The sequence below is a fragment of the Magnolia sinica genome, chromosome 5, assembly GCF_029962835.1.
Source record: "Magnolia sinica isolate HGM2019 chromosome 5, MsV1, whole genome shotgun sequence".
Taxonomy (NCBI): domain Eukaryota; kingdom Viridiplantae; phylum Streptophyta; class Magnoliopsida; order Magnoliales; family Magnoliaceae; genus Magnolia; species Magnolia sinica.
This window is the reverse complement of record NC_080577.1, coordinates 104789211-104813274: the sequence shown is the minus strand read 5'-3', so window position 1 is coordinate 104813274 and position 24064 is coordinate 104789211. Positions and strand designations below refer to the sequence as shown.

The 24064-nt window shown below is 41.5% G+C and overlaps 2 protein-coding genes across 3 annotated transcripts; both read right to left on the bottom strand.

The window, feature by feature from the left end:
- Window positions 1-1141: 1141 nt before the first annotated feature.
- On the bottom strand, window positions 1142-23846 carry LOC131246536 (uncharacterized). 2 transcript variants are annotated; one of them, XM_058246758.1, is made up of 3 exons: window positions 23705-23846; window positions 4078-4450; window positions 1142-3745 (listed from the first exon to the last, which is right to left on the bottom strand). In XM_058246758.1, the coding sequence occupies exons 2-3, from the start codon at window positions 4416-4418 to the stop codon at window positions 1279-1281; spliced, it is 2808 nt and encodes a 935-aa protein (XP_058102741.1). In that variant the 5' UTR covers window positions 4419-4450; window positions 23705-23846; the 3' UTR covers window positions 1142-1278. The 2 variants fall into 2 exon arrangements, with proteins under 2 accessions (XP_058102741.1, XP_058102742.1); XM_058246759.1 differs by having other exon boundaries at window positions 4078-4435.
- On the bottom strand, window positions 18889-20280 carry LOC131247134 (uncharacterized). The gene has a single exon (XM_058247570.1). It carries the CDS (start codon window positions 20278-20280, stop codon window positions 18889-18891), a length of 1392 nt encoding a protein of 463 aa, XP_058103553.1.
- Window positions 23847-24064: the final 218 nt, after the last annotated feature.

Here is a 24064-nt window from a genome sequence, read left to right as displayed (position 1 = left end):
TCCTTCCAATGGCATCCAAATGTTTGATAGAATTTACACGGAATCAAATGCAATTTCATCAATTTGATTTTGATGCACATGGATTCTCATTCTCAAAGTATTAAGGAACTAAATGCAATTTCATCAATTTGATTTTGATGCACATGGATTCTCGTTCTCAAAGTATTAAGGGTGCATTTCGGAATGTTCTGATAAGCTACTTGTTTGGCCGCCAGTAGTAACTTTTTGTAAAGCAATTCTGATAAAACGTCATTTAAAAGTGATTGAATATCTTAAAATGACAAATAGCTAAGCAAAAGAGCCTTCCAAGGTAGCCCTGCATGATCAACTGCCCACGTCAAAAGTGGGGCCTATATGATAGACGATAAGGTATCCATGCATGATGGACTACCTACATCGAAGGTGGGGCCCCCACACGATTGACATTACACAATGAAGGTAGGCTCATGTGCGCGGTGAACAATGAATGTGAGGCTCACATGATGGACAACAAACAATGGATGATCATAGGGTCAGCCCAAAAAAAAAAAGGTAAGGTCAGCCCCTAATGATGGCTGGTCCGCATTCATGGCGGGCTCTGCATGATGGACAATTGACTTCAAAATTATGCCCCACATGATGGACAATCCATATCAAAGGTGGGCGACGTGGGCGGGCTCCGCATGATGGATGATCCACATCAAATTTCCAACATGATGGACAACCCACATCCAAGGTGGGACATGCATGATGGATAACCCACATCAAAGGTGAGACTAATAAAGTGGATGGTCCACATTGAAGGTAGACCCCAGATTATGTACTATTCGCATTGAAGATAGGCCCAATGTGGGCCCATCATAATGAATGACACATCTCAAACGCTAACCCCACATGATGAATGGCCCTACAACAAAGGTGGGCCAGATGATGGATTATATACATCAAGTGACGTTGCAAAAGTAATTAATGGATTCTTTTTAGGAATAAGTATGTTGTCTAGCAAATATACTTGTGCACTGAATAAATAGAAATTGAGATCAGCTTCTCTGAGGCATTAGTAGCTGAAGCAACAATACTTACCAGATGCATCTCAACTCTTAAAAAAGTTAAAAGTCTCATATTTCACAATTATGAATGCTGAGCTCATTTTGGTCAAAAGATCCAAGGGTCGATCTTCATTTTGGTTTTAAACATCTAAATACTCAAACACCAATACAATCACCCAAGGCGCATTAGCATTTACATCCAACTAAATAATTCCTAAATACAACTGAAATTAACACTAGTGAGATTTCCCTATTCCACTTCTTTGCACCTATTCTTTTTGTGCCCGGACCTACGACATCTACTGCAATGTTGAAGAAAGCCTCTTCGCCTCTTACCAGGATCAAGCAATTCTTCCAGCAGTGTAGGACACTTCATCTTATTGTGCCCGGACCTACCACACCTACCGCAATTTAGATGAAGCCATAGCCTCCTACTCGGATCAAACAATTCTGTCTGCTTCGATTTTGGCCTTGCAGGTGGACGGGGTGGACGAACAATCATTTCGGTGTTGGAATCTTCACTTACAGGATTTCCTATATCTGGTATTGGGTGGATAGATTCCGAGTATGTCGAACGGTAACAATCAACCGTGAAGTATCTTAAGCAGTAATCATAAGTATTTCTACCTGTGTGATCGAAAACTGCAGCTGCATGAATGCACGGCAACCCGGTAATCTTCCATCTCTGGCATGTACAATCCCATGTCTCGATGTCCACAATGTTGACCGAATCATCACGGACTTCAAACACGCTCCCTGTAGAAGACAACACGCTGAGCGAGTGTGAGTTGTGTATCTCTAACTCTAGTCTTTGCTCCATTGAAGGTGTGAGAATCGTCGACCATGTGCTAGAAGCCTCTCGGCGGGTATAAATCATCTCCATCATCTTACACCGTATCATGTCGATCATCTGTATTATTGATAGCCCGTGCTCCTCTGATATCCAACCGTAGAACAACTCTGCAATGTTCGATGATAGGTGGTCATATCGCAAGCCCTTAAAGAATGCATTCGACCAATGTTCAGGCTTGCTTTCCAAGGTCCACGATGCGACTTCGTGTGAGAAATTCCGGATGTTGCCAATGCAAGCATTGAAATCGGTAATGCTGCGTGAATAAGCAGCACGTTTAATCTCATCGGCCAGTGTATCCTTCATCGGCTGTGATGGGCCCTTCAACACCTGCTTGAAGTCCTCGGTAAGGTGATGCAGAGAATAGGCATGATAGCTGTCCTCGAAAACCTGTGGCACAGCCTCCTCTAAACCGTTGAGTCTATCAGACACAAATGTTATGGTCCGATTTGTTGACACAGCTGATTTCAATTCTGTCAAAAACCAAATCCAATTATCATAGGATTCAAAATCTACTATAGCGAAGGCAATGGGAAAGATGGCATCATCCCCATCGACTGATACCGCAGCTAACAACGTCCCCTGGCATTTCTCTCTTAGAGATGTTCCGTCAAGAAGAATGAGGGGGCGGCAACCATTCTCAAACCCATGCCGTGAAGCATGGAACGAGACGAAAAGGCGGTGAAACCTCGACTTGCCTGTTGTTGTCAGAGTTACAAGACTACCTGGATTCGTCTCCTTTATCCTATTGCAGAACCAAGGCAACTGACTATATGGCTGGAGATCTTCAAGTTTCTCCTGGGCCACCTCCTTCGCAACATATGCCTGTTGATATTTCAGATTGACTCCGTACTCCCGATATATGTCATTCCTGATTTCCCTCGTCGTATACTGCGGCTTATCTCGTAGCTTGTCTTTTATAATGCTCGCAACCCAGAGACTTGTTGCATGAGGATGGCCATCTTTTCCAACCCCACCTCCACATGTGTGCACATTGTTGATCCTTTTAATCTTGAACCTCTGCATGGTTCGAAGTATGGTAGCATGCACCCGCCATGGGCAGCCCTTGGCTCTACATTTGGCAGTCACACGGTCTTTTGAACTCCTACTTTTCACATATGCAAACCCTTTTACAATGGCATACATACGCAATGCATCACGGAAGTCACCGACACTATTAAATTCTTGTCCCACGGCAAATATAGTGTTTTCTAGTAAACTGTATTGTGCTGGCTGTTTATCATTGCCAACGGCAGTGGTGGTGGCAATTGGGGTGGTTGGGTCAGTGACTGTAGTGGCAATTGATGTAATCCTGCTCCTGGTCCTACCTGCGATGCTATCACGACTGGCAGGGGCAGCCATGACAGCATTTGAAGCCACTGGATCAGTGACTGTAGTTCTCCTTCCTTTCCTATCATTGTTGACGGTTGTAGGAGTTTGCATGATTGAGTCAGTGACTGCAGCCCTTTTTGTGGTCCTACTTGCAGGTCGACATGTTCTACCTGCGATGCTATCACCACTGGCAGGGGCAGCCATGACAGCATTTGAAGCCTCTGGATCAGTGACCATAGTTCTCCTTCCTTTCCTATCATTGTTGACGGTTGTAGGAGTTTGCGTGATTGAGTCAGTGGCTGCAGCCCTTTTTGTGGTCCTACTTGCAGGTCGACATGTTCTACCTGCGATGCTATCACCACTGGCAGGGGCAGCCCTGACAGCATTTGAAGCCACTGGATGAGGGACCGTAGTTCTCCTTCCTTTCCTATCATTGTTGACGGTTGTAGGAGTTTGCGTGATTGAATCAGTGGCTGCAGCCCTTTTTGTGGTCCTACTTGCAGGTCGACATGTTCTACTTGTGCCTCTGTTTGCCCTGCAAGAGAATATACTCCATTTAATTTCATGAAAAAAAGAATAATTCATATAGGGATCAGCATGTCAGCAATCCCAATGTGGAGATTTTCATCACCCACAGTGAGACCTATAAACCAATCTTCTGGATCTCAGAACCAGGGGCATCACATTAGCAGTAGCAGGACCTTGTAATTCCTCACAAACAGGATCTTCAGATTTGAGGATTTGCAGGGCACGCCCCATCCACAGCGGAGCCTGTGAAATCAATGGTATTGATCACAGAACCGTGGGCCCCACATGAGCAGGACCCTGTAATTGATCGCAAACAGGAGTTGACCAAGGAAAAGTTACCGGTTGTTATCCGTTTTATCAGTGTTCTGAGCAATGGTCTCTCCAACCAAAACAAAAACATCTATTGTCGCCAAACCCTCATGAAAATCAATCATGCACTGCATGTGCTTATCATTGGATATTGTGATCAGAGTCCGTCTGTTGCTTGGGAGGAAGTACTTTATGAATAAGGTATTTGCATCACGATTGCACATTTCAGCTATTTCTGACTTGAATTCATCAAATTTCATGTTGGGAACAACCGGTATTGCATATGCTTCTCCACCAGTATATGACATAGATCCATCGTTGTTTGTTACAAACTCACCACCAACCTGGCAAACAGCAATAGTTTTCCCCATTTGCTGACTGCAATTACCTATGAACAAGCAATCTAAGAGGAATTTAATGTCAATTACCAATAAGGAGATATGAAACCCAAAGAACAATATGATCATTTCTTTTCTAATCTAGAATATCTAGCCCTTACTTGAACATGCATGTAAATACATGGTAGGTGACCTTGACCTCAGAAGACAATATACTTGGATTTTCAGTTTGGACAAGTCGGGCCTATGATTTAGTGATCCGGACCAATCATTAGTTGGGACTTGGGACCATTGTTCGATGTATCCTCGATATTATCCATATTTCCAGCTCAGCGATACTGATAACGCTAGTAGCAAAACCGATAACACTGGTAGTATCAGAAAATTCCAGGTATTGGTGATGTATTGCTAATAATCGCCAATATTTTCAACTATGTAAATTCCAGTTGTTGCATGTATTGCCAGTGTATCAGTGATATTTCGATAACATCGCCGATTTATTGATATCGCCAAAAATCTGCTTACTAAAATTATTTTCATTTCATTTTTTTTTTTAAATGGGAGAACGGTTGTATGCAGTGTTCAATTTGTCAACAATAATATTGATAACAACATGATATTATCGCTATCACAACATGGGTGATATCGAGACCACAATCTTTCATTTCCTTTCCAGTTGTCGACGATTTCTTGACAAAACATAATGTGTTGTCCATATTCTGAAATATTGCTGGATGTTTTGATAGAAGGTTGGATGGTTAGAAGGATAGATGGGATGGTCAGACTGATTCCTTACAACAACACATGCTTTTAAGCCCCCATTAATGGAAACATATTATGTATCTATTCTTTTTGCAATAATTTGATTCTTAAATATGCAAATATGTGTATTTTAGCTTCTCCTGGTGTTTCACTGAAAATTTCCACCATTTTCCCAATGTTTCCCTGTTATCAGGGTTATTATTGGTGATATCGATATTGTTTCCGTACCCTCGGCCAGTGAAACTTGTAGCAATACCGATGCTTCGAACACTTGTTAGGACCAGCTGTGAATGGGCCATTGCATACAATCTCCTCAAGAGAACAATCCTGATCTTTCGATTTGTGGACTGCAGATAGACAGAAAAGAAGAATCAAACACCAATGCCCACATTCAACTGGAAAAAGGGCCTTCCAATCTGATTATCTTTGGGGCACAGTCCATAGATAGTTAGGCCTGAATAAAACCTTTAGCAGTCCCAAGCAGGCTTTGGGGACTCAACATAGGTGTAAGCTTTAATATTGAAAGAGTGTGTCCAGGTTGTTTTTTTCTCTGGAAACTCATTGCATAGGCTGATTTGGAGAACGTCATCTGGTGGGCCATTCATTGGATACTCACTTTTATCTTCAATGATATTCATAATGTCTCTAGACAAAGCATAATTTAATCATATAGGCAGAGAAGCCAATGGCTTGGCAGTCTACCAAGAGATAGAGTCACAGAGTTGAGCCTTTGTATTGAGGATCTTTACTTCTTGTTGGTCGTTTCTCTTCTTGTTTTCCTAATAAATCTTCACCAAAAAAAAAAAAAAACACAGGTCTAGATCACTGAAGCATGGGCCTCAATTGTCAAAACAGAAACCTGATATGTTGTACATACTCTGGGGTCAAGGATCGTATAATTCTTCATACAATGTGGAAGTTCAACATAAAAAAGCAATGTAATGACATCAAATGTTCTCATAGAAAACATACGTATGTGCATAACTAAACGTATGTATAAATACACTAGTTTCTATGAATTCAAGCATCCATCTTAATAGGCTAGCAGCAAAATTACTACTCTTTTCCACCCCAACTTCAGTCCAAACTTCAGACAAAGTTAGCCCCCTGTCAACCTTTTCAAACAAGGGAAAAACCATCGCTACTATATGCACTAGCTATTTTTTTGGCAAAACTGGTACCAAATATGCTAGAAATAAAAGGAAGAAGTTTGTGACCACAGTGCACTGGAAGTTGGGGCACATATCTCCCACCATCCACTAATGTTACGTTGGAGTGGTGATAGGTTGGGGCTAGCCCATTGGGTTTCAGGACCTTTCCTGACACATGCTGGAATGAGGCACGTAATAGAGGTCTATGCATTGGGTATGGATCTGATTGTGAAGCTCGATTAATAAATGGGCCTAGGTTTTACAAAAGTGTCATTAAGGCCCAAGCCCAAGAACATGCCTATTTATGATGTTAATGTGCGGTCTTGGAACTGAAATCAAAGGTCTAGTCAATAAATGGTGGGCCCACCACAGCTGAGATTTTGGCCTGATGAATAACTAGGCCAGAATCTGGCAGATCCTGACACAGCCCAAACCCGGCCCTTTTCCACCCCTGATAATGGGTGGGAATCTTAACACACATTTCAAAAGAGGTTTGGAATATTAGCATTCGAAATGTTTGCTACATACTCACCAACTGTCGTTATGAGATTGGGATATGTCTCATTGAAGCCAGTCCCTAAGTAAGGGTCCCCAAAACTATGATTGTTAGTTTGATTGGCTTCTAGTTTGTCTGGCCTTCAAGATGTACCGTACCCATTACGATACAGCCGGAAAGGCCGATACATATCGGTAACAGGCCTAACGGCTGTGACCATTACGATACAAAAGTGAAATGGGGTAGTTGGTTTTTTAGGACCATATCGGCCGTTACGAGGGCTGTAATATGTTGGCCTTAGAAGTTAGAAAGCCAATCAAACATGTATTAAACCTATTAGATACGTACTCTTTGCTTAATAGAAAAATTGCAAATACTTTAATTCGAATATATTGCATCATATGGATAGTGTTTCTGATACAACGGAGTTTCTTTTCCATGAAGTCCACAAATTGACAATGACAAAGATATTTGTCCGAGTAGTTTCTTATGTGAAATTGGTTTGCAAACAGTGGTGGGCCCAGAGAACTCGTCAGGAAGGTTGCCATGATACTGGATAACTGTTAAAGCAATAAGGTTAAGTCTCGACTGGTTTGGGTGGGTTCACTACATCAGTACCTGAATCTAGACATCAAGTCATATGGCACATCGAATAGGATCACACTGAAGAACTGCTCCTTGGGCCTCATTGGGAGAGTATACGCTTCCTTTACCTAACCTACCAGTCCCTTGACCTAAGGTAAGGCATCTCTTAGGTAACTTCGACTCATCCAAGACAAGCTTCACAATGGGGAAAAATCGATGTTTTGGGTTTACCAAAATAGAAGCCGAACATGCCCACGTGTATGCAAAAGGGATCCACACAATAGTCTCTTAGAAGACTGACTACATGAAGATAATCACAGTTAATTGGTCAGTTTTAAGTCATACTAGGATTCCATACTTTGATCAAAAGATGTTTTCTAAAACATGTTTTCGATGGGCCCAAATCATTTTGTTTTCCAAAAAGTTGTTTCTGTAATGGCCAATTGCTACCAATGATGCATCTTCAACTTCTGCCTGGTAGGGCCTACATGTGAGTCAATTGGCCAGTAATTCCAACTTTTGATTAAAAGATGTACTTTCGATTAAAAGATGTTCTCTAAAACAAGTTTTCACTGGGCCCAAATCATTTTGTTTTCCTAAAAGATGTTTTAGTGATGGTTGATTGCTCGATGATGCATCTTTTAACTTCTGTCTAGTAGGGCCCACATGTGAGGCTTGGGCCCACTTGATGGAAGGTAGTGGACAACTGAATGGATAGGTGGACACAAGAAATGCCGAAAAGACCACCCATCTAACCTAGAGAAGTGAAGTAGCTCTTAGCTATTGATGACACCTTGGAAATTAAGAGGCTGAACACCTTTTTATCGTCTCCATAATTGAAAACAATATTGTTTTTGCCTTTGATCTACATGTTCATACAACCCATCCTGGGTGGAGGCCTCAATTGATTTAGCTTTACAATAAAGACTGATTCTAGTGTTATCAATGTTAACAACATGGAAAGCATCCCCAATGTTTTGGCATGCCATCAACAAATAGTCTTATTATCATAAACCAATGGGAAAATCGGTTCTTCTAAGTAGTCACTGCCAACCACTATGAATTATATCACCAGTCAATTCATGACGAACCATATAAATTGTAAAGGTGGGGCCAATGTGTTGGTGATTTAGACCATGATTCAAAATACAGATGATTAAGAAAAAGTATATCAATGGTTCAAGATCAATGATGAAAAAAGACCAATGATTGGATCGCTAGGATTGTCCTACCCTAGAAACTTTTGGGGCAATGGAATCAATGAAATAAGTTGGTAAATAATCAAGGACACACTTGTATATTCAAGGAGCAAGGATACTATACGCTAATCCCTCTCGATACATCAGGAACTAGAATTTCATGGTTGTTGCTACCTTGGTGGGGAATCTTCATGAGAGGTACCGACATTTTGTTGTGTTTTCAAGCATGAAACTCAGTAGAGAGAGAGAGAGAGAGAGAGAGAGAGAGAACTTTCTAGTGTCAAGACAAAGCAGACTTGAACAATGTATTGCATGCCAAATGGAAAAGAATGAAATGTTTGCAATTTTGATGGAGAAATGATCATAAGAGCATAGGCGGGGCTTTGGATCAAAGTTGAAGGCTCAACATTGTTGCACTAGCTGCTGAAAAGATGGATCTTCAAGATTGTTACAAGAAAGTAACAATTGCAACCACTGTCAGTTTTCCTTCAGAAATTCAGTTTTTTATTAAATAATAACTTAGATTTTTTTTGAATAAATAATAACTGAGATTATCCAAGCTAGTGTTAATATCTTACTTTCAACAACTCAATCACTATACAAGTGGCACACACATTTAAGATCTAGACTCTTCATTTATTGCACTCTATAATAGAAAAGCCAAATGCCAAAAATCACACCATTGAAATCATCCTAGCATCAATTGAAAAAATTTAGCCCATTGAATGCCAATGATTGATTGGACTTGTTCCTATCAGCCCACATGTCTTCCAATCAGTGGCTAGGGATGGTGTCACTTCTGCGACAGACCTATCCATGGTAGGGTCCAATAGATCAAGGGTCAGGATCTTGTATAAGTGTACCACATGTATACATATTTAGGGCCCATTTGGATACCACCAAATAAGTTACTTTTTCTACTTACAGCAGAGGATAAGTAACTTATTTGAGATAAGTGAATTTGGTTAAAGATCAATTATAAGTAACTCTTTTTTCTTAAAGTTACTTGATCAGTTTAGCTTAACAAGTAGAAACCAAGATAAGCTACTTGAGGCATAAGTAGCTTATATTAAGTAACTTATGATCCAAACGTCCCCATTATGGTCCATAACTTTCATAAATTGATAGCATTTGATCCACTCTTCATAAATTTCTTGTTATCACCCAAAAAGATAAAAGTAGAATGTAAAGATATGAAGGATGAATTTTCCATAACAAAATGTGAGTCCATAGGTGTCCCGACTGTAAATTTCAACTTGTTGAAAGAAACCTCAAACATCTAGCAAAGGAGAATTTCGAGTCATGAACCATAACAAAGCAGTCAACCACATCACCTCCTAAAGTGAAAATTATGAAGACTATGGCAGGAGGAAAAATATCATAAAGAAAACACCGTGGTGAATACCATAACATGATATTCATGAAAATTTTCACCCAAATTCGTGGTAACAAGAAAATTCCCAAGAACACCCTATATTCATGGCAATTTTGATGGTGAAATAATCACAAGAGCACAAGCAGTACCTTGTATGAAAATTGAAGGCTCAACATGCTTCTGTTAGCTGCGGAAAAGATGGTTCTTCAAGATTGTTAGGGAAAAGTAACGATTGTGATCACTGTTGGTTTTCCTTCATAAATTTGGATTTCAGTTAATTGATTAATGAGAGTATTGAATGCTAACACTAATGTCTTAGTTCCAAGCACTCAATCTCTATGGCAGCCACATGCAAGATCTAGACTGTTTATTTACTGTACGTTATATGGGCCATATGCCAAACAGCATGCCAATCAGATCATCGTAGCCATCAAATGAATGAATTTCACCCATTGAACACCAACTTTCGTTCGGCCTTGTTCCTAGCATCCTATATTTTTTTATGAGGACATCTGAGCTCCTTTTAGAATTTATCAGAGACAGAGGAGAGCTACCCTAGTTTCGTCATGGCTAGATGATCATTACATGGGACCCAGTGGGCCCAATTTAAGTTCCTAGCCTCATTGAAGATCCCAGACGCATGATCATGCATCTTTGAAGACCCTACACTAGAAAGATGCATGTGGGTTACTTAATTGGGAGTGTTAGACATTTGGATTTCGCACGTGGACCATTGAATCGTGACAGTGGATCATCTTGATTGTGGATCCATTGGACATGATGGAGCCATTGGGATGGCGTAGTTTAATTATTTTGGCTATTTATTTTAGGTATTTTGGTTTATTTTATAATTTAATTGAAATAAGAGTGTTTTAGACATTTTATATGCACCAAGGGTATTTTTGTAAAAACACCCCAAAGAGACTATTAAAAGGTTGGGCATGTGAAGCCCTAGGGGACATTATTATTGAAAATAAAATTTTCTTCTTTGTTGTTTTGAGCAAAGAAAAAAGCCTCCTATGATTGTAGTTAGTGTGGAGCCATGGAGTGATTCCAATTATCTTCTCCATCTTTTTTCTTACCTTAAAGGTATTCTTTTCACTTTTCTCTTCTTCCCTCTCTCTATTTTCTTTGTTTTTCTTTTGTTTCCTCCCAAATCTCATCCCCAGCATCCCCAAAATCCTCTAGACTTAACCCTACCCAATCGTACAACCGTACAAACCACCCTCTTGTCCGTACAACTGCACGGACATAACCGTACGGTTGTCCCTACAACCGTACTATCACAATTGTACGGCTCTTTGTACGGCCAACCCCATTCTGGCATTCCCCCCTTCTTTCCCCTCTTTTTGGTCCTTGATCAATTCCCTATAAAACCCTATAAACCTAAAATCCTAACCCTAGAACCTACAATTCCAAACCGTAATATACCGAATTCTGCAAACATTAAATCTCCAAACCCTAACAAAGTGCACGCAAATCCTTAGATTTAGATCGAATCCTATGCTAGATGGAAGTTCTACCTTCCATTGGGCTGTTTCCGATCAATAATTGTAAGATCCATCTGCGGGATTGTGATATGACCTGAATTTGAGCATACTTGACTACTTGATTTCTTTAGATTTGTGACAAATTGGTAATATTTTGATTAACTCTAATAATATGTTTATAAATTCATTCGCATCATTATAATTTAGGTTATCCGACCTGCGTCAGTTTTAATCATCAAGAGACCTCTGATCAGTGGCTAATGTTAGTGTTACTTTCACAGTACACCCATCCATGGTAGGGTCCAATAGATGGGAAGTCTGGATTTTGTACAAGTATACCACGTATAGATATTGAATGGTTGATAACTATAATAAAACTGATAGCATTGGATCCTTTTCATAAATTTCTTGTTATTGTCCAAAGAGGCCATGAAAAGAAGAATTTTAAGATAGGAAGGATGGATTTTCCATAATGCAAATCCATAAGAGTTCTGACTACAAATTTCAACCTGTTGAAAGATGCCTCAAATATCTAGGAAAGCAAAATTTCAATTCATGAACCATAATTGAGCAATCAACCCCATAAGCAAGAATTGAAAAGAGCAGCAGAAGGGGAAAAAAATAACATTAAACTTTTTTTCTCTTTTGAGAGAGAATTTTATTACGAAACCCACCAAAGCAAACGCAAGGTAGGGAAAGAATACAACCCAAAGCTAGAAGCCCAAAAAGGAGAAAAGATTGGCGGAATTCATTACCTCTACATTAGAGGCCCAACCCTCTAAATTAAAATTAGCCTTCCTAACGAGCTCTTCCTCGTTGCTACCTTTCAAAAAAAAGCAAGACCTCTTCCTCATTGCAAAACTGCTAAAACATCTTCCTTCCCAACGGTTTTCTTTCAATCCCCTGGTCGTGAACTGCATTTCAGAAGCAACGGCAATTCTTCTCCCCCCGAGTCACCCACAACATTGCCATTATGATTAGCCACCATATCACATTACCATCTTTTCTGGGCCCTCCCCCATGCTAAGCCCATAAAATATCTTCCACCGACTTCGGCATCACCAATGCTATATTGAAAGATACATTGAAAGCAGTTCTAAACCTTCCGAGCAAAGAGGCAGTGGGTAAAGAGATGGTCGATCGATTCCACATCACCCATACACAGAATACATATGTTAGGAAGGATCATAGATCTCTTTTGAAGATTGTCCAATCATTAGCACTCTTTTCCTTTCCACGAGCCACACAAAGGATGTGACTCTAGGGTGCCTCCATAATACCAAAAACAAAAGGGGTGGCAAGCAAATGTTTTTAACATCGGAATGGCAAATGTACCACACCTTTGGGTTATGGATATATATCGGTCATCATATGAAAAATATTGGATGTATCATTTAACGCATCGCTGTTTTTGGGAAACATTAGGAAGCATTGGGAAATTCCGAATTCCCCCTCTCATATATCCAAACACTTTCTGGATTCCACAGTTACATTTAGAGTGTCCAAACATGCACATGACAGGTTGGACTTGACACATGACTTCTCCAGTGTTCTAGATTCCACACTATAACATTCGGAGTGTCCAAAATGACAAAAAAAAAAAAAAAAAAATCTCTTTCTAAGGGATTTTTGTTTCCTAGAAACAAATTCTTTAGGCCATTTTAAACTCCATGAAGCCAAATGATCCCTAAATTAGACGGGCTTTTTTTTTTTTTTTTTTTGAAAGGTAAATTAGACTGGGTTTTGTTGTGCAATTCTCAAATGCGAATTTATGGATAAAAAGACAACCAAAATCTGCATCCATACAACTACTTTGATTAATTCTTCTATGCCCATATATGTCTATCTACTAAACCCATAGAAATAGGTTGTCCATGTGGTAGGATCTGAAAATAAAATAAAATAGACAAAAATAAATAAAAATATATAGTAAAATCCCAACTGGATGGTGATCAGTGGAAAAAGGTTTATACTAGATTTCGTGATATATTGTATTTGTTGCTATCTTTGGGATATCTAAATCTTGGATAGGTCCTAAATTTTTCAATATATCTTGCTATTAAATAATAAAATAGAGATCGATTCCCATAAACCATTGAGTGTCTTGTGCACTTGAAAAAGATGTCCCTACTCCTAGAACAAGGAGCATATCACCATGCATAATCTTAGATCTTAAGACCAACATCTCAAAATCCTAAGATCTAGCCCAGCCTCCAAGATGCATGTGATGAGACTCCAAACACATTGGAAAAACTACTTCCATATCTCACATGAACAAAAGAAAACCCTAGTCTTCTAGAATCTCCTGAAAAGTAAACCTTAGATGAGGGAAAGAAGTTCCAGAAGACTCGTTCCTGTTTGGATGTAAGTTCTTTAAGTTGTGACTTACAGGTAAGTCACTTATAGGTTATCATGTTTGGATATAAGTTGTAAGTCACTTACAGGTAAGTTAGTTTTTGTGTTTGGGTAACCTGGTAGTCAGTTACGAGTAAGAAGTTGTATATTCACGCCAAGCAGTGCTTGGAGTAGAAAATTATTTCAAAATGTTATAATCATAGAAGAAATCTTGACACCAATTATGAAATTTTTTAAGCCCATCTATATGAATATTTAAGCTAATAATTAGGCTAAACCAATCATCAAGTGGGTCATAAAAATGGGCCTACGGATTCAAAATGCCTACAATATAGAAATCTTGGTAATGCTAAGATGTGCCAAAACAAAAAATTACAAGTCAATGGCCTGATACAACTCATCTGCAACTCACAAGAAGAGGAGACACATTGTACAATAGCGTTGGATTACATAATTAGATGCTACAACTAGAATTCATGGCTCCCTGATCCAGACTATAGACTTGGTGGGCCCCACTCAAATAAGGCCATGTAAAAGGAATATAAAAGAAGACAAGATCAATTGCTTCAAGAACAAAAGGTTGCATAGGGACATATGGACAGTCCAATCAATTGATCCAAACCTTTCCATCAAGTTCGGCCCACAATTAATGAACCACCAAGCAAAAATCACACCGGTCAAATAATTGTAACCATCCAGTCAGTGGACAAAAAATTGCCAAAAGATTGACAGTAAAGATCGTTTATGAAAATAATAGGTCCAATCAAGAATTCCAAACATCCATTTGAAGGGACCATAGTTGATTGCTTATGGTTGTATACAATCCCTTTGATTATATGCTCCTAAATATATCATCCATAGATTGGAAAACTAATGGCTACAAGAAAGTAGGCCATGTTCCAGATCCACGCTGCCCATCAGTTTTGCCGGAAGCAAATCCAAATCTCAAGTGGGCCACACCACAAGAAATAGCGATGATTGAATGCCCACCAATAAAACTTATTGTGGGCTATAAAAGTTTTGGATCAAGCTGATATTTGTGTTAACGTATGTGTGACCTTATCAACAGGTTGGACAACAAATAAACATTATAGTGGGCCCAATGAAGTTTTTAATGGTCAACGTTCTGGCCCACCTGAGATTTGAATATGCTTCATGTTTGGGCCCAAGCCCTAAAACAAGCTAGCAAAACTGATAAACAACGTGGATATACCAAAATACATTAAGGTGGGCCCCACTGTCATGCCTCACCAAATCAGGCCACTTCAAATAAAAGTTTTTAACAAAAAACTTGTAACCCTAACTGTAGAGAGGGGGAGGGGGAGAGAGAGGTGCATGGTGACCATAATTGCAGAGAGGGAGAGAAGAAGGAGAGGGAGAGGGACCCGATTGCAGACAGACAGACAGACAGAGAGAGAGAGAGAGAGAGAGAGCTTACTGGAGCTTTGCTATAATGGAGGTGTGTTTCCCCCCTCTTCCCCTCTTTTTTAAAATCAAACCGTTGGCCTGTAAGTCACTTGGGGCCTGTTTGGATGCCTGTAGGTTGGGTAAAATGTAAGTGACTTACGGGGAAGTCACTTACAGGTGGTGTTTGGGGAAGGAAATTCACCTATAAGTGACTTACAACCTACAAGTCACGGGAAAATCTTCCAGGAAACTGCAAGGGGCTGAGAGGGGGTGAGAAGTCACTTCCCTGTAAGTGACTTACAGGCCCAACGTTCGGATTTTTGAAAAGAGGGAAGGGGGGAGAAAAGCACCAACAACTCACCTGCAATCAGCTCCAATCTCTCTCTCTCTCTCTCTCTCTCTCTCTCTCTCTCTCTCTCTCACACACACACACACACACACTCTGTACAATTGTCGTGCGCCTCTCTCCGGTTGTTAGGTTACAAGCTTCTTCTTTTTTTCTTGCTTTTGAATCAGGCTCGATTCAGTGAGGCCGTGACAGTGGGACCCACCTTATGTATTGATATATCCACACTATCCATCAGTTCTGCAATCTCGTTTTAGGGCTTGGGCCAAAAAATGACGCAAATCCAAATCTCAAGTGGGTCACATCACAGGAAACAGTAGTGGTTGAATGTCCACCATTAAAGACTACATAGGGCCCATCATTATGTTTATTTGCCATCCAACCTGATGATAAGGTCACACATATGTAGATAAGGGAAAACATAAATATAAGCTTGATCCAACTCTTTTGTGGCCCACAAAAATTTGTTTGGTTGGGCATTCAATTATGATTGTTTCTTGTGGGGTGGCCCGTCTGAGATTAGGATTTTTTTATCAGACAATGCCTCATAATGAACCGATGAAACATACATCAAGGTGGATCCCATGGTCCAGTCTATCATAGTGGACCATTTCTCTTATAAATTATTGTTTTTTAATTTAATTATTGCCCATTAAGGTGGACCATTTTTATTTTATTAAACCATCTTATGTGTGGTCCCAAAAGTTATACAATGATAAGGCTCTATTAAGGCTTTCAAGATTGGCATTGAGTGAGAAAGTCGAGTTGCTTCCAACAATTTGAATCATATACGATCCAACTCTATAAATGAGTTGTTATCAACATCTGCTTTTGGAGTTCTGGTTGATATATTGTCTTCAATGGCCTCGAAAGAATCCATAGTCTCTATGGGATGTTTCTTTAGTATATTGAACTAATTTCTCATAGTCCTTCTTCTTGTTCCGACAAAGAACCCAATAATCTAGCTACAACAAAAAGATTTCTCAATGAGCCCAATTAAAATTTTCCCATAGTTTCCTACCAATTCTTTTTCTTTTTTTTTTTAAGATCACGCAAGATTATATTAAAAAAGAGAACGAAAACACAGGGGGGAGCTTAGCAGGCCTGCCAAGAGGGCAGACAAAGCTAAGCTCCAAGAAAAAGATGGTTAAAATCCTTCAAGCAATCTACATGAATAGCCCATTCTAGAATAAGCCGCTTGGCTTTGGAGGAGACAACGAAGGCCGAATTAGCAGTATCCTTGAAGCATCTACCATTGCGCTCTTCCCAAACTGACCACCAAATGGCAAGGATGGCCATTCTCCAAAGACAGGATCAATGCTTGCCTAAACTGACCCCGTGCCAAGCCTTGAGGAGAGAGACCACTGAACCTGGAGAACACCAGCAAATGTTGAACCAATCGCAAAAATCAGCCCAAATGGAGGAGATGAAGGGACAATGCACTAGCAGGTGATCTACCGATTCTTTCATCTTCATACAGCAGAGGCAAATGTTAACCAAACACATCCCCTTCTTCCTCAGATTGTCCACTGTCAAGATCCTTCTCATGCTAACCAGCCAGCCAAAAGCGATGATCTTGGGCGGAGCCTAATACTTCCAGATTTGCTTACAGAGGAGGTCTTCATTTAAAAGAGGGGAGTCCAACTGATTGTAAAGAGATTTAACCGAGAACTTACTGGAATTAGCCAATCTCCATATCAGTTTATCTTCACAAAGGGGATTTGGCACAGCTTTATATATACAGTCAAGCAGACCCACAAACTCCAGGACCTCCCAATCTTGGAGGTTCCTCCTACACTTCACCATCCAATCAACTGTTCCATTGGAGGCAACGAAACATTCAGCAATGGGGATGGCTCGATTAGGGACTAGAGAATAGATGGTCAGGAATTTATCTTTCAGCGGCATATCCCCAACCCATCTGTCTTTCCAAAACTGGATATTGTTACCCTTTCCAAGTGCAAAATCGATCCCTTTATGCACTTTCTTTTTCATTGAGAGAATGCCTCTCCAAAGGGCCAAGGCCCTGTAGCGAGAGCTGTCTTTGGTCCACCAGCCTCCCTCAAATCTTCCATATTTACTTTTAATGATCTTGTTCCATAAACTACCGTCTTCTGTGCCTAGTCTCCAGATCCACTTACCGAGAAGAGCCCGGTTCATGAGTTTGAGATTTTTTATCCCCACACCACCGTGGACAACTTTCTTGCAAACTGTTTTCCAATTGACGAGATGAAATTTGTCTTCGTCCTGGTTGTGCCATAGGAAATCCCTCCTTTTTTAATCTAGGTGAGCCAGGAGTGAGGGAGGACATTTATAGAGGGACATGAGATAGACAAGGAGGTTGGAGAGGGCCGCCTTGATGAGAGTGAGACGACCACCGAGCGATAAGAACCGGCATTTCCATTTGGCCAGATATCTGTCAAAACTGTTAATAACTTTATTCCAAGCAGCCTTTGGAGGAGCGTCGATGCTTAATGGGAGACCAACGAAGGTAGAGGGGAGAGTCGTTGCTGAAAAATCAAAGAAGCCTGCCCAGGAGATGACCTCCTCTTCATCCATATTCACCCCGAAAAGCTTGGACTTGGACATGTTAACAAACAGCCTCAAAGCATCTGATTGTTGTGCGGAGGTTGTTAATCTTTTCCTGATTTGCTTCGTTGAAAATCAGAGTATCATCAGCAAATTAAATGTACGAAACAAGAGAAGGCATACCATTGATCTTAATCCCACTTAGGATCCCAGATTCCTAACCTTGCTACAGCATCCTAGAAAGGGCTTCCCCAATAATAAGGAAAATGAATGAGGATAAAGGATCCCCTTGACGCAGGCCTCTTGTGCTTTTGAAAAAACTGAACGGGGAGGCATTGAGGAGAATAGAGAAGTGTGCCGAGCTGATACATTCACCCATCCATCTTCTCCATTTTTCGTCGAAACCCATTCTCTTTAATATGTATTGCAGAAAACCCCAGTCCACGTGATCATAAGCTTTCTCAATGTCTAACTTGCAATGGATGAATTTCGACCCGGACCTATGGCTGGAATCCGGACATTCGTTAGCTTATTAGAGCACAGTCTGTAATCTGTCTCCCTGGGATGAAAGCGCACTGATTGCCTGATATGATACTACCTATAACCTTCGTCAAGCGGGTAGTCAGCACTTTTGCCAGGATCTTGTAGGGGCCCCCTAGTAAACTGATAGGGGCCTGAAATCTTTGAATGCCGCTGCACCCGGGAACTTAGGGATTAGGGCTATAAACGAGGCCCCAAGGCCTTTGGAGAGTCTTCCTCTATCATGGAATTCTCTAAAGAAATCCATAACGTCATTTTGGATCACGTCCTAGAACAATCGGAAGAAAGAGATGGGGAATCCGTCCGGGCCTGGAGCTTTGTCTCCCCCCAGAGTCACCAGCTTCACTTCTTCAGAAAAAGGCAGTTCGAGGAGAGAGGCCTCTTTAACAGAAACAGCTTCCAGGTGGAGGTCATCCAGGCCTAGCCCGTCTCTGTTGTTGCCCTTGAGAAGAGAACTGAAATGATCCGAAGCTGCTTCCACTATAGCATTTTTATCCTTTACACGCACTTCATTGACGACGATGCTGCTGATTTTATTATATCTGGCGTGCATGTTGGTGATACTGTGAAAGAATTTGGTATTTTTGTCTCCCTCCTTTAGCCATTTCACCCGAGATTTAAGTTTCCAGGAAATTTCATCTTCTAGGATTCTAGAAGACAAGGACTGAATGAGTTGAATTCTGGTGGATAGGATGTCCAATGACGTTTCGCTAGCTTCGATACCCGCGTCGATTTTTTGCAGCTGGGACGTGATGACGTCAAGATCCAATTGCCTTTTGAGGAGATGCTGAAGCTTCCACCGTTTTATTTTTTCCTTCAAGAGTTTGAATTTAAAACACAATTTGTAGCCCGCAAAGCCTTCCACTTTGAAGTCACCCCACCAATCAGCTACAATCTGACGAAAACTATCTATTTTTACCCAAGAGTCGAACCGAAAAGGTTTCGGGCCCAAGTTAGTCTCCTCAGCTGAGAGGAGAATCGGACAGTGATCTGAAGTTGTTATCGGGAGGGCGGATTGCGAGATGAAGGAGAAGTAATCTAGCCATTCAGGAGAGAGCAGGAACCTGTCTAACCTGGATAGAATTGGGCTAGCCCTCCCATTAGTCCAAGTAAACCGAGCACCAAGGAGAGGGAGATCTACAAGATCTTGGTCATCAATCCAGGCTGAAAAGGCTCCCATGGCGGGGGAGACCTTGTTGCCATGAGACTTTTCTTCAACAAATCTGATCATATTGAAATCGCCCACCAGACAGGTAGGGTCCGAAAAACAAAGTCTCGAGGCACTTAATTCTACCCAGAAGTCCTTTCTGCTGTCTTCGGAATTGGGGCCATGCACCGAGGAAACAAGGTAGCGGAAGTCAGACAAAGCATCGTGTAAGATAACAGAAACCGAATACGTCCCGGACCAAGTATCGATGAGAGACCATCTGGAAGAATTCCAGGCCACCAGAATACCTCCAAAACTGCCAGAAGCATGTAACGCTGTCCATCTAACATCTTTGGACTTCCAAATAGATTCCATGAGGGAGTCGCTGAACTGACGAACCTTTGTTTCCTGAAGGCAAATGACATCCGGGTTGCTTCTCCTGCAGGAGTGCTTAATGAGCCTCCTTTTCTGTTTAGAACCCAAACCCCTAACATTCCAAGATACCACCTTCATTGGGAAACCGATCTGCCCCGTCTACCCTGACTAGAGGAATCGATATTGATGCCTTGAGTAGTGATGGGGCTCGAATCTTTGCACTGAATATCTATGCTGTGGGAGTTTCTTGGAGGACGATATTTGGGAGATCTCGAAGATGGGAGGGGTCTACCGCGGGATTCCACACATTGGAAGAGGGCTATGTAGTCCTCGGGGCAGTCTCCAAAGGAAAGTCCTATGGATCTACCAACATGCCCGATAGCATCTTTGATCCATTTCTTTCTCTGGATTGTGTCTATCAGTCTGCTCCTGAACTGAGCATCTTCCAGCATCTTGTCAAGAGCTTCCTTCTGATGTGAAGATGTTTCGATACGCACCTGAAGTGGTTCTGCTACTATAAAACCTCCAGCGTCTGCATCCTGAAAGAGGGAGATAAGGGCGTCATCTGGCCGGTCCCGAGGTGAAGAAGAGTTGGGGGTAGAGGGAGTTGATGGGTTCTCAGACATCCAAGACCGATTGTCAAATTCCAATACTTCGTCGCCAACGGAGGAACGAGATGAGGGATCAACTGGGAGAGCGTGTATCACTGGAGACGAGACCGCCAAGAGGGGAGGGAAAGATGGGACAGAGAAAATATCTGACGCTATGGAGGGGATGGGGATTAAGCTGCGGTCGGGAGGCTCGGGAAGGAAAGGGATATCATTACTGGGAGGGTTCGGATCATCCGAGTCGTCCAGATGGGCTGGAGGGAAGCCCGAGGGTCCCAAGACGGTGCTGATATGGACAGGACTAGCCCAAGCCATACCCAAGCCTTCAGTAGTCTTCCCGAATCTAGCACGTGGATCGCGCAATGGACTGTGACCATTTGACTCTTGCGCGGAAGTTACCGAGGAGGCTATATGAATACGTGTCGCTATCTCGTTCGCACACTTGGGTGAGTCGGCAATATTACTTTCACCAATATCGACAATAGAAGACGTAGCGCATGGGAGAGGGAAACGCGTCCTGCGATTAGACACGACCCTGCCATCCTAATGAATGCGTTCAGCTAGCAGGGAAGGAAAAGGAATTAGAGCTCCACGGGATGATGGAAGGTGAACACCTTCGTGTACCTGCGCTGCTGGTGCAACGACGGAGGAGGATTCCTTTACTCGCCAAAGGTCCCCCCATCTGGGATAAGGAACATCGTTTGCTTCTACCTGGACTGGCAGGACAATCGATCTTTTGTCCACTAGAACTTAAATCTGGGACGGCAGCTGATCGGACTTTCTTCTTCTGATACAAGCTCTGATGACGGCCATCTCATCTCCCAATTTTGTGTTGGAGTCCAGCTTGATTAGAAAACCTAGCTTAGATGTTGCTTCAATGAAGAACTCGTCGTACCACAACTCCAGAGGGATACCCCAAATGAGAACCCAAATGTTTTCCATAACGAAGATGGAAAACTCATCCCATTTTTGGACTTTGGTAACCGGATCGTCTGTATGTAAAACTATTGCGATGAGAAGCATGTCGGGACTAATACCAGGGCACTTCTTAATCCAGAGCTCATTATAGCCAATAGGTTTGATGATATAGTTTCCAAGACGAATACCACAGCACTCCTCGATCTAGCTACGAACTTGGGGGATAGAGGACCCTTCTCTTGTAGATATGACCAGCATATTTTGGAGCTCCCTCGTAGATCGATCGAAACAATCTTGGTTGACCCGTATATGATCTGAGGCCTCGGAATTTTTCGAATCTTCTTGGTTCTCCCTATCTGCAGCACGATCCTATCTGAGTTGCTTGGGGCTTTGATGATGTTAATGAGTTGATAAGGACCTCCTTGAAGGAAGGACCATTCTTCTGACGGGATCGATCGTGGGAGAAAGACGGATCTTTTGTTGTCGAAGAATCAGAGGGATAGTGCTTTTTATTTTTTCGTTCAAGGCCAAATCTTGCCCTCTGCACCAGCATTTTCCTTCCGCCGAAACTTTCACCATGAAGCAGCTCCACCGCTCTTGCTAGTTCCTCCTCACTACTCATCCTGACTAACGCGAACCCTCTATAGGTACCATTGCTACTGTGTCGAGGCAATACCACGTCCATGACTGCTCTCGCGCAGTCGAAAACTCTTGTAAGGTTGATTGGAAGCCAACCTTCGGGGTATCCCTTGACAAATAGCGTTGGATAGGAAGCGATTTCCTTTCTCATGTTCTCTGTAGCAAGCCCTTTCCCCTTATTTTTTGAACGAACCTGTTGCCATTCACCTTCGTCTCCGTAACTGGAATGCTTTGCTGTTTCACAATTCGTAGGTCTTTCTTCAGTTGGGTCACCTATCACCGCTCCTTCCGTGTTGTCTCCGTCTGCAGCATCTCGCATAGGGGGTAACCCCTTCCGCGGCACCGGAGGCATCGATTTGTTGTTTCACGTTCAGTTATTACTCTATATCATAGGTATTTTGAATCTGTGGGCCCACTTTTATGTCCAACTTGATGATTGGTTTATCTTAAGAATTGGCTTAAATATTTATCTATATGGGCTTAACAAAATTGTATATTTGGTGCCAAGTTTTTTTTTTTAATGCAATCATAACATTTTGAAATGATTCCCTATGCCAAACTTGATGTAAATATACAACTTCTTACTTGGAAGCAACTCACAGGTTACCCAAACACAAAAACCAACTTACCTGTAACTGACTTACAACTTATATCTAAACAGGATTACCTGTTTGTGACTTTCACATGTAAGTAAGTCACTTACAACTTAAAAAACTTACAGGCATCCAAACAGGCCCTTACAGGGAAGTGACTTCTCACCCCCCAACCCCTGGAAGTTTCCTGGCAGTTTTGCATGTAAGCGACTTACAGGTTCTAGGTGACTTACAGGTGAATTTCCTCCCCAAAACACCACCTGTAAGCGACTTCCCTGTAAGTCACTTCCCACTAACCCAACTTACAGGCATCCAAACAGGCTCTAAACATAAAACCACAAAACACTTAAGTTTCCAGAAAACCCTAACCGTGGTCCTAACCTAAACCACAAAGAAAAGCCTAATAAGTTTTCGAAATTTAAAATTTCAGAAATGCTCCAAGATCCCAGAATAAATATCCAAAAAACCCCTTCCTTCCAGAAAAAATTCAAGAAAACCCATATCTTTAAATCTCCGGAAAAGCACACTGAATTTTCCGGACAACCTAAAAACCAAAAAATTAAGAGGAAAACCTTAAATTTCCAGAAAATTTCTAAAATCACCTAAATCCTGGAAAAGAAACCCCTAGAAAAAACCACTTGAATTCCTAAACATCCCTAAAATTTCAGGGGGGAAAAACCCTCATCCCTAAAATCGAAACGATTCCATCCATTAATCTAAGAAGGGGCAAATGAATCAAACAAACCACGACAAAAATAGATCGAATGGTAGGAAAAATTAAAAATAAAAATAAAGAAACAGTACCTTGGAGGCGAGCTTTTGGAAGATAGAGAGAAACCCTAGCGGGTTTTTGGCAAAATCGGCGGGGTCTTCATTTACGTTTTTCTTTTCATTTCTCATCAATTCCACGCAAGGGCGTCCTAGAACAAAGTCATTCACTTACGGGCTTTTTCGGAAAGTGAGCTCGTAAAGTGAGCTCCTAATATATATATAGCCGAATGGACACATACGCACCAGTTCGTACGGAACTCGTGCGAACTTTTTGGTGGCCCATCATACATGAGTGAGTTCGAAATCTGAACGGTCCACGTGATGCACAACCCAATGAAATCCCTAAGGCCAAACTTTTACTTTGATCCAAAACTTTAGTGTGCCATAAAAGAA